This window comes from Somniosus microcephalus, unplaced genomic scaffold (genome assembly GCF_052327205.1).
Source record: "Somniosus microcephalus isolate GS21.2 unplaced genomic scaffold, FLI_Smic_1.0 unresolved_chr1, whole genome shotgun sequence".
Classification (NCBI taxonomy): Eukaryota; Metazoa; Chordata; class Chondrichthyes; order Squaliformes; family Somniosidae; genus Somniosus; species Somniosus microcephalus.
This window is the reverse complement of record NW_028225179.1, coordinates 121064264-121077752: the sequence shown is the minus strand read 5'-3', so window position 1 is coordinate 121077752 and position 13489 is coordinate 121064264. Positions and strand designations below refer to the sequence as shown.

Here is a 13489-nt window from a genome sequence, read left to right as displayed (position 1 = left end):
AAAAAATATATGTTGTAATGTGTTTGTTCGAAGGCCCGTAGCTAACGCGAGCCTTTATGTAAGAGCATGATCTCCCCGGGGGGATTGGCTCGTGTATAAAACACGACCGTTTCGATGCAGTGTCTTTGTAGCCATACCCAGAACTTTGCTTCCACGATTCTCTGGTTCATGCAGGAAATGGGACGCTCCGCCGTTCTCGACGAATCAGTGATTTGTTATCCCATTCTTGTAATTGTTGGTGTTCCTGGTAAGTATATATTATTAAGTGGACCGTCATTTGAATGTATTGCTGCTTTCTCCATGTGCGGTTTTTCTCCGTATCTTCGTTCCTTGCTTTGCCAATTAATGGTCACAATTTATTGAATAAAAATCTCTCACTTTTCCTCATTTGCTTTAAAATGACAACGTTGGTGCTAATCGAGTGCTCCCTGAAAGCGAGTTTACTCCTTTGTGAGACGCCTTGCAATCTGCTGCCTGGACTAAGAGTGATGATCAGATCTAAGACGCCTGGGCCCACCACGCGAAACTTTAACCTGTCTTTTTTCTCTTACAGATGTGGACACGCATGTCGTGCCTCTCTCCCAAGATTTTGTTTCCCCTGACTCACTAAACTTTTCTCACGCTGTGAATTGACTTTGTGGGCAACTTTAACATAACCCGGCCTTGGGGAAACGGACGGGATCGGGTGCAACGCTGGTCTGACTCCCCGACCGATTGTACTCTTCATTGAAGTCGATGGGCTATAACAGCTGCTCTCCAATCGATCCTTAGGTTAAAATTACACCTTCTGTTTCTGAATTTGAAATCAAAGAAGCGGCTTAGGGTCTATTTTAATCAACGGTGTTCTCTACCTTAACACAATGAAAAGGCTTCTGATCAGTAATGGGTCTCCCAAAAGATCATTGAAGAAATCTTGAAGCTGTCACTCAAATAACGTGTGACAAATGAGCGGGCCAATTTCCAGCAACATTTAAGCTGCACTCATGGTTTTTTCTCTCGACTGAGGCCAGTTAAATGAGCAGAGAGCAGCGAGTGAACTTGGTTCTGACGAAGGGTCATCGACCTGAAACCTTAACTCTGTTTCTCTCTCCACAGATGCTGCCTGATCTGCTGAGTATTTCCAGCATTTTCTGTTTTTATTTTTGGTTCTTGTCGACTCAGAAACACACCCAGGGAGACCCAGGGAGGGATCGGTTTCAGTAACATGCCTTCGGTCTCACGATTCGACACAATCCAGGCCAAAGTAGCCCGTTTGATTGGCACTCCATCCACCACCTTAATCATTCACTCCGTCCTCCAGCAGCGCACCATGGCTGCAGTGTGTACCATCTACAAGATGCACTGCAGCAACTCGCCAAGGACTCTTCGACAGCTCCTCCCAAACCCGCGACTACTTCCACCAAGAAAGACAAGGGCAGCAGACACATGGGAACACCACCACCTCCAAATTCCCCTCCAAGTCACACGCCATTTAAAGCATCAAGGAGGTTGGGAAAGAGCGGGAATATGGTACTGCGATAGAGGATCAGCCATGATAAATTGAATGGTGGAGCAGGCTCGAGGGGCCGAATGGCCGACTCCTGCTCCTATTTTTCTCTGTTTCTTTCTGCGTTTCTGTGTTTCGACCATCCTGACTTAGAAGTATATCGCCGATCCTTCATTGTGGCTGAGTCAAAATGCTAGAACGCCCTCCCTAACAACACTGTGGGAGTACCTTCACCACACGGACTGCAGCAGTTCAAGAAGGTGGCTCACCACCACCTTCTCAAGGGCAATAAGGAATGGGCAATAAATGCCGGCCTTGCCAGTGACGCCCAGATCCCATAAGTGAATAAATTCGAAAAATACGCAATTCCGAGCGGGTGTGATTTTCTTTGATTCCTCTGTCTTGATTTTCCATTGTTTACAGCGAACCTGATGTCAATTGTGATCCTGTCCCGGGGAAAGTGCGGCCTCTCCGAAGGAATCACTCGTTACATGGCGGCTATGGCAATAGCAGATCTCATGGTCTGTCTCTTCAATGTAAGCGTGGAAAGCATCTTTCGGTATCATTTCCTGCATTCATTCTTGAGCTACACCATAACGTGTCGTCTTATTGCCTTTATAGAAGTAGTTAGTAGCCAACTCTCTGTCTGGTCCACACTGTCGTTCACCTTTGACCGCTTCATAGCAATTTGTTGTCAGAAAGTGAAAGTAAAATTTTGCACCGAAAGAATTGCCACTGTGGTTCTAACTGTGGTGTGTTTGCTCAGCTTTTTGATAAACATTCCAGTTTATTTCCGTTATGAGCCCTACTATATTGTTGGGGATACAGAGTGGGGCTGTCGTACAGTCACGGGATATGTCTCTTCGCCGAGATGGATAGCTTACAAGTGGATTAGCACCTTAGCTTCCCCATTACTTCCATACCCTGCGATGTTACTGTTGAACTCTCTCACTGCCAGGCACATCTTAGTGGCCAGTAGAGCTCGCAGAGCACTGAAGAGCCGCAACACTGGGGAGAGCAGCAGTGATCCCGAGCTGAAGGACCGAAGAACATCCATCATTCTGCTCTTCACTGTCTCGGGGAGCTTTATTGTGCTGACGGCACCAGTTACCATAATACACTTTTTTGTCAGTGTCACGGAGGCAATTACATTCACTGGTTCAAACTCGCTTTATTTGGCGATCAGAATCACCCTTCTGTTGAATTATTTGAGCTCCTGCACAAACACCTGCATTTATGCGTTGACCCAGAGGAGATTCCGGGAGGAGGTGAAAAATATGGTGAAATACCCGTTTATTCTCATTCTTAAATTATGCAAGTAATGAAAGTAACTGCACATAAAATAAACCCTATTTCCCGGTATCCAGCTTGTTGTTGCTTGATCAGTTTGGCTGAGGCAGGTTCCGCACGTTCTTTCTCATCCCACCACATCACCAGTTGTCCCACTTCCCTTATTTGCAAGGAGACGGTAGTTCTGCTGCTGTTGTGAAACACGCCACGGCGACTTCAAAACCTTTCTCCATTCTTCATCTTGAGAGGAATACACAGCAGACAAGGATCCCCATTGGCCCTTGACATAATGTAGAAAATCCCTTACGGACCCGATGGCCGAAGCTTTCAGAGATACAATGGGAACTTGCCGTCAGCTTCGTGTGTGAGGACATCAGGGATTCATTGTGAATATTGCTTCTGCATCCAGTCTGTAAGGAAACCAGTATGGTCTCTGTGTGTGTGAAGATATCGGAAACACGACGATAGGATATGTATTTCTCAAAGTGTAAGGAACAAAAAGTGTTTTTTATTCTCACAAAGCTCCAGACCGTTGTCCTGTCTGGAAATTGACAGACACAGGAAGTCACATCAATGGGTGCGCGCGACCATGTAGGAATTGAACCATGTTGTAAAATAATGGGAATCTGGACTATCTTTTAATTGAATTTATTCTTAGAATGTGGGCTTCGCTGAAAAGTGTTGGCTATCTTGTTGAGTTAAGGGTTAACAATCGAACCCCCTTGTATCTTAGAGCAAAAGACTTTCCACCATAAATAGGATTACGGTAGCATGGTGGTTATGTTACCAGACTAGTGAATCAAATGCCTCGAGTTATGACCTGGATTAGGTGTGTTCCAATCCCACCACAGATGCTGGGAGATTTAAATTCAGTCAATTAATTAAATCTGGAATTAAAAGTATCAGCAATGGTGACCATAAGACTTGTTATAAAAAACCCAGCTGGTTCCCTGATATCCTTTAGGAAAGGTAAACTGCCATCCAGACCTGTATGTGACTTCCAGACTGACAGCAATGTGGTTGACATTTAACTACCCTTCATCACGCAGACTGCAGCGGTTCAAGAAGGCAGCTCACCAGCACCTACTCAAGGCGATGTAGGGATGGGCAATTAATGCTGGCCTTGCCAGAGACGTCCACGTCCTGTGAATGAATTAAAAAAACAGCAGAATGCCTTTGCAAAGTAATAAGTGACTTGGACAACATCGACCGTGAGTGAATAAAGTAAAACTTTAGTGGCTTGTGAAATAACAATAGGCAATGTATTTATTAACTACAGTGTAGAAAGGATGTTTAGGAAGCTAAGCTGTTAAGAAAACGACACCTCAATCGAATCCAGAGTATCTGGGTCAGGAAGTCTTGTTTGAGCGAATTATCTTTGAAGTAAACAATTAAGGCTGCTTATGTAAATAGACTATCTTCCACGGATTCGGGAACAGATACATCAGGAGGTCTTATCTGTGACATGTAACTTTGATGCAGGCAGAGTAAGGTGTATAAAGGAGCAGGGTGTTCAACAGCTAGTGGGAGATCTCTATAGAGAAACTGAAAAGCTACTCTCTGTATACAGTATAGACTGATCACCTATGCTGTATATGAATAAAGTCTGTTCTGTATGCGCCACCATCAAGTGTCTCGTGCTTACTCGAAGTGTGTTGTTGTAAACCAGAGATGGAAGGAGTTTGACAAGCAGTTGACCTAACAGCAAGTCCGGCCTTTATTGCCCATCCCTAGTTGCTCTGATCAGGTTGTGATTGACCTTCAACTTGAAACGCCGGTAGCAGTTTAATACAACTGAGTGGCTTACATAAGAACATAAGAAATAGGAGCAGGAGTAGGCCAATCAGCTGATCTGATCCTAACCGCCAATCTACTATCACAGAACCATCTCCTGAATCTAACAGAATTAGAAACACGAAATAGGAGCAGGATCAGGCTACATGGCCCCTGGGCCCGCTCCGCTACCCACAGGGCCATGTCCAATCCGAACCTAGACTCATGTCCAAGTTCCTGCCCGCTCCCCGTAACCCTTAATTCCCTTTACTTCTAGGAAACTGTCTATTTCTGTTTTAAATTTATGTAATGATGTAGCTTCTACAGCTTTTTGGGGCAGCATATTCCATGGACCAACCACCCTCTGAGTGAAGTAGTTCCTCCTCATCTCAGTTTTGAAAGAGCAGCCGCTTATTCTCAGACTATGCCCCCTAGTTCTAGCTTCACCCATCATCGGGAACATCCTCCCCGCACCCACTGACAAGTGGGGTACCACAAGGATCGGTACTTGGGCCCGAGCTATTCACAATCTATATCAATGATTTGGATGAGGGGACTAAAGGTAACATTTCCAAATTTGCTGACGACAGAAAGCTAGGTGGCAGTGTCAATTGCGAAGAGGATGTGAAGAGGCTTCAAAGGAATCTTGACATGCTCAGTGAGTGGGCGAGAACATGGCAGATGGAAAATAATGAGGTTAAATGTGAAGTTATCCACTTTGGTAGAAAAACAGAAAGGCAGAGTATTTCCTAAATGGTGAACGATTGGGAAATGCAAATGCTCAAATGGACCTGGGTGTCCTTGTACATGAGTCACTGAAAGTGAATGTGCAGATGCAGCAAACCATTAGGTAGGTAAGTGGTATGCTGGCCTTCATTACAGAGGATTTGAGTCCAGGACTAAAGAGTGCAGGTGAGACCGCACCTGGAGTACGGTGTGCAATTTTGGTCTCCTTACCTAAGGAAGGATATACTTGCCATGGAGAGAGCGCAACAAAGGTTCACGAGATTGAATCCTGGGATGGCAGGACTGTCGTATGAGAAGAGATTGAACAAACTAGGGCTGTATTCTCTTGAATTCAGAAAAATGAGAGGGTATCTCATTGAAGCATACAAAATTATTACAGGGCTTGATAGGGTGGATGCTGGGAGAATGTTTCCTTGGCTGTGGAGATGAGAACGAGGGGCCACAGCCTCAGGATAAAGGATAGGCCATTCAGGACCGAGATGAGAAGACATTTCTTCACACAGAGGGTGGTGAATCTTTGGAACTCTCTACCCCAGAGTGCTGTGGAGACTCAGTCATTGGCTATATTCAAAACAGAAGTCGATGGTTTTCTTACTAGTAAGGGCATCAAGGGATATGGCGATTGGGCGAGTGAATGGAGTTGAGGTGGATGATCAGCCATGACCTACTCCTGCTCCTATTTCTTATGTTCTTACGTTCTAACACAAGACAAACTTCAAACTGGAACTGGACAAAAAACAAGAGCTGAAAATGGAATGGCTGCAGTTTAACCCCCGCTCCTCCAGAGAAATTGAAATAAATCCACGAGGAAAGAATCAGAAACATGCCGACACTGAGAATGAACAAGGCAGAGTAAAAAAAGCAAAGGCAAAGCAGAAATAGTTCAACACGGAAAGTATTCTCCAATCCCCCCTCTCCCCGTTCAGTCAATTGCAGAAACCTCGTATGATGCAGTGAGCTATTTACTTCGTGTGTAGGTAATTAATGTCACCTCTCGAGCACAATTTTCCAGTATTTTTGGAATGCTGAATACTGCATTATTATTCTCAAATTTCCGGTCCGTATTTAATCTGGTCATTGACCAAAAAAGATGCACTGGTTAGTTTGATGTAGCTCTCCTCCTGTTTGTTGTTTTGAATCCCATTGTAGGCATGGGATCAGTGCAGTTTGTTTGATTTACTTTGCACGTCAACTTACATTTATATTGCATCTTTAACATTGTAAAAACTCCCAAGGTGCTTCAGAGTAGTGACCGTCAAAGAAAATTTGACACCGAACCATATAAGGAGACATTAGGACACGTTTTGAAAAGCTTTTTAAAGATGTCGGTTTTAACGAGCATCTTAAAGGAAGAGAGAGAGAGATGTGGAGAGGCGGAGAGGTTTAGAAACATAGAGACATAGAAAAATAGGAGCAAGAGTAGACCATTCGGCCCTTCGAGCCTGCTCTGCCATTCAATATGTTCATGGCTGATCCTCTATCTCAATACCATATTCCGGCTTTCTCCCCATACCCCTTGATGCCTTTTGTGTCTAGAAATCTATCTATCTCCTTCTTAAATCTATTCAGTTCTTGGCCTCCACAGCCTTCTGGGGTAGAGAATTCCATAGGTTCACCACCCTCTGTGTGATTAAAGTTCTCCTCATCTCAGTCCGACATGTCCTACCCCGTATCCTGAGACCATGACCCCTCGTTCTAGACCCCCAGCCAGGAGAAAAATCCTCCCTGCATCCAGTCTGCCTAGACCCATCCGAATTTTATACGTTTCAATGAGATCCCCTCTCATTCTTCTAAACTCTAGTCAATACTGGTCTAGTCGACCCAATATTTCCTCATACGAAAGACCTGCCATCTCAGGAAACTGTCTGCTGAACCTTCGCTGCACTCCCTCTATGGCAAGTATAATCTTTCTTTGGTAAGGATACCAAAACTGCACACAGTACAACAGGTGTGGTCTCACCAAGGCCCTATATAACTGTAGTAAGACATCCTTGCTCCTGTACTCAAATTCTAATGATCGGATTTTGTCTGTTTTTTGAAAGTTTTTTGTATACTGTCTGAACATTTTTTAGCTGACCAAAACGTAAATATGCCTATGACACTCCCCTAATCATCAGCTTTCTTTTGATATAACATATGTGGAGGTACACGCTATAACGTTTGAGTGATGCCCAGACATACACACAGACAGACAGAGAGACAGACAGACAGCGCAATCCTTTTATTATACACTAGCTGGAGTGCCCGGCGGTGATGAGGGTTTTTTTGAGGGCATGTTGTTGTTGGAAGAGAGAGAGAGAGAGGCTGGGGGGAGTAGAGAGAGAGAGAGACTGGGGGGCATAGAGAGAGTGAGAGACTGCGGGGAGTAGAGAGAGACGGGGGGTAGAGAGAGAGATGGGGGGGAAGAGAGAGAGAGAGATGGGGAAGAGAGAGAGAGATGGGGAAGAGAGAGACAGAGAGACGGGGAAGAGAGAGAGAGAGAGATGGGGAGAGAGAGAGAGAGAGAGACGGGGGAGAGAGAGAGATAGACGGGGGAAGAGACAAAGTGAGAGACGGGGGAGAGAGAGAGAGAGGCAGGGGGAGAGAGAGAGACGGGTGGAGAGAGAGAGAGACAGAGACAGGGAGAGAGAGAGAGACGGGCAGAGAGAGACGGGGAGAGAGAGAGATAGACGGGGAGAGAGAGAGAGAGAGATGGGGGAAGAGCGGGAGAGAGAGACGGGGGGAAGAGAGAGAGAGAGAGATGGGGATGAGAGAGAGAGACGGGGGAAGAGAGAGAAAGAGAGACGGGGGGAGAGAGAGAGAGATGGGGGGGAAGAGAGAGAGAGAGAGAGATGGGGGAAGAGAGAGAGAGACAGAGATGGGGAAGAGAGAGAGAGAGAGACGGGGAGGAGAGAGAGAGAGATGGGGAAGAGAGAGAGAGAGTGAGACGGGGGAAGAGAGCGAGAGAGACGGGGGGAAGAGACAGAGAGAGAGACGGGGGGAGAGAGAGAGAGACGGGGGGAGAGAGAGAGAGACCGGGGAGAGAGAGAGAGAGAGACAGGGAGAGAGAGAGAGAGAGATGGGGATGAGAGAGAGAGAGAGATGGGGCAGAGAGAGAGAGAGAGACGGGGGAAGAGAGAGAGAGAGACGGGGAAGTGAGAGAGAGAGAGATGGGGAAGAGAGAGAGAGAGAGATGGGGGAGAGAGAGAGAGACGGGGGGAGAGAGAGAGACGGGGGAGAGAGCTAGCGAGAGATGGGGAAGAGAGAGAGAGAGAGAGACGGGGGAAGAGAGAGAGAGAGAGAGACGGAGCGAAGAGAGCGAGCGAGAGATGGGGAAGAGAGAGAGAGAGAGACAGGGGGAAGAGAGAGAGAGAGAAAGATGGAGGGCAAGAGAGAGAGAGAGACGGGGGAAGAGAGAGAGAGGGAGACGGGGGGAAATGAAATTGGCTATCCTAAAACTCTTCAACTTGGTTCTGAGTGTCGGTGACTTCCCTGATATCTGGAACAAAGAACTCATAACGCCCACATACAAAAGTGGAGACAAAGTTGACCCAAATAACTATCGCGGCATCTGTGTAAACAGTAACCTGGGGAAGGGTATTCTGTAGTATCATAAACAAAAAGACTTATAAACTTCCTTGAAGAGCACAATGTCTTGAGTAAAAGCCAAATTGGATTCCTACCAAACTATAGAACATCAGATCATATCTTCACCCTACAGACCCTAATTGACAAACATGTTCATCAAAACAAAAGCAACATTTTTGCCTGCTTTATAGATTTCCAGAAGGCTTTTGATTCCATCTGGCACAACGGTCTATTCTTGAAACTTATTGAAAGTGGTGTAGGGGGAAAAAACATATGATGTAATTAAATCAATGTATACAAACAATAAATGTGCAGTTCAAAATGGAGACAAACAAACAAAATACTTCCCACAGGGGCATGGTGTGATGCAAGGCTTGCCATCCTCACCGACACTCTTTAATATTTACATAAATGAAATGGCAAAACTACTTCAACAACCTACAGCACCCGGCCTCACCCGATATGAATCCAAGGTTAAATTCCTCCTCTATGCAGATGACCTGGTTCTGCTGTCACCAACTAAGGAGGGTCTACAGCAGAACCTGGATCTGCTAGAGTCGTTCTGTCAGACCTGGGCCCTGACAATAAACCCCCAAAAAACCAAATTCCTTGTATTCCAGCAAAGATCCAGACATCAGGGACCCAGAATAAATTTCACACTCGGACCAACTAAAATTGAACAAACCACTAACTACACATACTTGGCCTTAAAAATCAGTTCTACGGGAAATTTTCATCTGGCTGTGAATGAACTGAAAGAGAAAGCAAGAAGGGCTTTCTATGCCATTAAAAAATCAATCGAAATAGAAATCCAAATTAGCATTTGGCTCAAAATTTTTTATTCACTAATTGAACCAATTGCACTCTATGGCAGTGAGGTGTGGGGACCGCTAACAAAACAAGAATTTGCAAAATGGGACAAACACTCATTTGAGATCCTACATGCAGAATTCTGTAAAAGTATCCTCCGGACTCAAAGGAAAACCGTAAACAATGCATGCAGGGCAGAACTAGGCCAATATCCATTAATAATTACTATCCAAAAAGAGCCACCAAATTTGGAAACATCGAAAAATAAGCAACCCCCCACTGCTGTCATTACGAAGCCCTGAAATGCCAAGAGAGGATCATAAAGAAAAATACCCTCAGTCAACTAGTCCTGGGACTCAGTGACGTAACTATTAACACTACTAACAATAACCAGTCCCAGGACAGTGACATCGTAACACAGAGAATTCGACCCAACACAATTGTCACCAAGCAAAAGGAAAAAAAACTGTCATATTGGGGCAGAAGCAACAGAAACCCAAAACAAACTCAACTGCTACTTGGCCCTAAACGGACAATACAACATGGCTGAATACCTGACCATGGTAAAGGATAGCAAACTGAGATAAAGCCTTGACAATGTATAGACTTAGTGAACATAGCCCTGGCCATTGAAAAAGGCAGACACAGGCAGATCAGGCTGCCAAGAGGGACAGGATATGCTCTCACTGCAATCAGGGAGTGTGGAGACAGACATGCACTTCCTCACAGCTTGTGGAAAATATCAGGGCATAAGGGAGAATTTCTACCCAAAATTCACAAAAATATGCCCTGAATTCAGAAATTTGAATGACGACCAAAAACTCCCATACCAACTAGGGGAACAGAGAAATTGTGTAACCTTAGCGGCACACTATGTTACAGCTTGCAATAAACAGAGGGACAACCATTAAATCTAAGAAAAGAGTATATACAAATTATACAAATGTATATTTATACACTCAGGGATATATCTGTTTTTATACAGTGTATGGATAGATCAGCGTTTATATGTTCAACCATAAATGTATTTCGATGCTCTGGCAACATAAGCTATACCTTGTCATGCCAGTAAAGCGATTTGAATTGAATTGATTTGAGAGAGAGACGGGGGGGAAGAGAGAGGGGGGAGAGAGAGAGAGAGAGAGATGGGGGAAGAGAGACAGAGAGAGATGGGGGAAGAGAGAGAGAGCGAGATGGGGGAGAGAGAGAGAGATGGGGGAAGACAGAGAGAGAGAGATGGGGGGAAGAGAGAAAGAGAGAGACGGGGGAAGAGAGAGAGAGAGACGGGGGGGAAGAGAGAGAGAGAGACTGCTGGATTTAGTTCCAGGATTAGCCTGGAGAGAGGGGGGAAGGAGCGCCTCAGGCCTGGCCCGATGGACCCTGTGAAGGAAGGAAGGAAGGAAGGAAGAAGGCAAGTTGGCCTCCCTCTTCCACCCCCTCACTCTTTCCCTCCCTCACCCTCTCTCTCTCCTGCCCCCAGTCTCTCCCTGCTTTACTCTCTCTCCCTCCCCTCTCCTTCCCTGCCCCTCACCTCACTCTCCCTCCCCCTCTCTCTCCACCTCCTCTCTCTCCCCCTCTCCCTCTCCCTCTCCCCTCTCCCTCTCCCTCTCCCCCTCTCCCTCTCCCTCTCCCCCTCTCCCTCTCGCCCCCTCCCCCTCTCCACCCTCTCTCCCCCCCTCTCCCCCTCCCCTCTCCCCTATCTTCCTCCCCCTCTCCTCCCACTCTCCCTCTCCCTCTCTCCCCCTCTGCGGATCAGCGCCTCAGAGCCGGCCGGTGAGCGACCTAGCGCGTGAGGCCCAGCCGGACTCAGGTCATGCTCCGGGCCAATGTTAACGCCCGCGCTCTGGGCCGACATTGACGCGCGCGCTGACTCCCATCCTGCCCGCCTTTACTAAGATGGTGGCGATGGCTACGCTCGGCTCAGTCCCGCGCCGCCAGACTTTAGAAAGATGGTGGCGATCGCGGGCTGCTTGTTGAGCGGGACGGGAGGTGCCTAGCTTGGGCATGGCTGGGGAACAGAGGCCGATGCTTCGAGGCCTGTAAAAACGGTGAAAGGTAGGGATTTTAATGAGGTTAGAGAAAATATTTACAAATTAATTAACTTTTTAAAAAAACAATTTGTGTTTTAAAAGCAACTTTTATTTTGCTGGAAATTTGAAAATAAACACGCAAAAAGTGGGAAAAAGTGATGAAGAGTTGTGAATCAAGATGGCGGCCACTCACCTCAGCTCAGAAGGATCAGGCCCGCCCACACATTGGTCAACCATCAGGTCACTGAACTGTAGGATTGGTCAATCATCACGTCACTCAACTCTAGGATGGCCTGCCTGCACACGCAATGAACCCGCCCCCATGACACAGCAATTGTTCAAGCATCAGGTCGCTCGACTGTACGATTGGTCAACCTTCACGTCACTCAATGCTAATGAGCGGATAATGAGCGGAATTTTGAAAGTTTTTTGGATACCGTCTGAACAATTTTTGTCTGACCAAAAAGTAAATACGCTTATGAACATTCCGGAATCATAAGCTTTCTTTTGATGTCACACATGTGTAGGTTCACTCTCTAACTTTTGAGTGTATAGAGGACAGACAGACAGACAGAAGAGCTCTTTTATATATATAGATAGAAGACTAGCTGAAGTGCCTGGCGGTGCCGAGGTTTTTTTTGAGGGCATGTTGTTTTTGGAAGAGAGAGAGAGAGCGACTGGGGTGGAGAGAGAGAGCGAGATGGGGGAAGAGAGAGAGAGAGAGAGACGGCAGGGGGGAAGAGAGAGAGAGACAGGGGGAAGAGAGAGAGAGAGAGACGGGGGGAAAAGGGAGAGAGAGAGAGACGGGGGAAGAGAGAGAGAGACGGGGGGAAGAGAGAGAGTGTCGGGGGGGAAGGGAGAGAGAGACGGGGGGAAGAGAGAAAGAGACGGGGGGAAGAGAGAGAGAGAGGGAGAGAGAGGGAGAGAGAGAGAGAGGGGGAGAGAGAGAGGGGAGATAGAGAGAGTGGGGAGAGAGAGAGAGGGGAGAGAGAGAGGGGGGAGAGAGAGAGAGGGGGGAGAGATGAATAGGGAAATAAAAGATACTGGCCTAGAAATTGAGTTGGTGCCGCGCCAGGGCTTTAGCGCCGGAAATTTAGCGCCGGCGCTAAGTCCCCCTGCGCGCGCCAGAAATTCAGAAGCGCCACGCCCAGACGGCTGCCGGCGCTACTGGAGGGTGTCAGCGCTTCGGAATGGGCGCTGACTGCCACATTGCAGCGCTAATCTGCCGCTGCAGCACCCGATGCGGTGCGGCAGGCTGGGGATGTGCAGGCCTCCTCCTCCTGTTAAGGAGGAGCTGCCTTCACCCGATCGCTGGCCGTGGATCTGTTGAGAAAAATGAGCCCGGCACCTCGGAGAAGTGCCGGGCTCGCGGCCCACACGCATCTGTGCTGCGGGGGGGTGTTGGAGGAGTCCGGGGAGGGTGGTGCGGGAAGGCGGCCGCCGGGAAAGCGGGCGGCCGCCGCGCGTCCTTAATGCGCCGGCGCTAACAGCCGTACCGAACTTTTGAAAAAGCGTTGATTGCGGCTGCCACGGGCGAGGCGGCCTCAGCTCAATTTCGGCGTTCGGGCGCGTTGCCACGGCAACCGGGATGCTGCGCACACCGATGACGTCATCGGTGCTGGCGCAGCGCTACCGGCTAATGCCGAAGGCAGCGCCCAAGTGAATTTTTCAAACGGCTGTACTTGCGGCGCTTTGCCCTCTAGCGCCTCAAAATGGGCGCTAAGCCCACTCAATTTCTAGGCCACTATCTCAAGCATTTCGAGGTCAGTTTACAAAAATCAACAGT

General features: G+C 47.4%; 1 protein-coding gene across 1 annotated transcript; it reads left to right on the top strand.

The window, feature by feature from the left end:
- The first annotated feature begins 1943 nt into the window (after positions 1 to 1943).
- Positions 1944 to 2808, top strand: LOC147095768 (uncharacterized). Its single transcript, XM_085974003.1, has one exon. It carries the CDS (start codon positions 1978 to 1980, stop codon positions 2806 to 2808), a length of 831 nt encoding a protein of 276 aa, XP_085830129.1. The 5' UTR covers positions 1944 to 1977.
- The last annotated feature ends 10681 nt before the right edge of the window (positions 2809 to 13489 follow it).

Excerpts from the sequence above, each read along its gene's own strand:
- LOC147095768 (XM_085974003.1), top strand. The coding sequence starts at position 1,978 with ATGGCGGCTATGGCAATAGCAGATCTCATGGTCTGTCTCTTCAATGTA.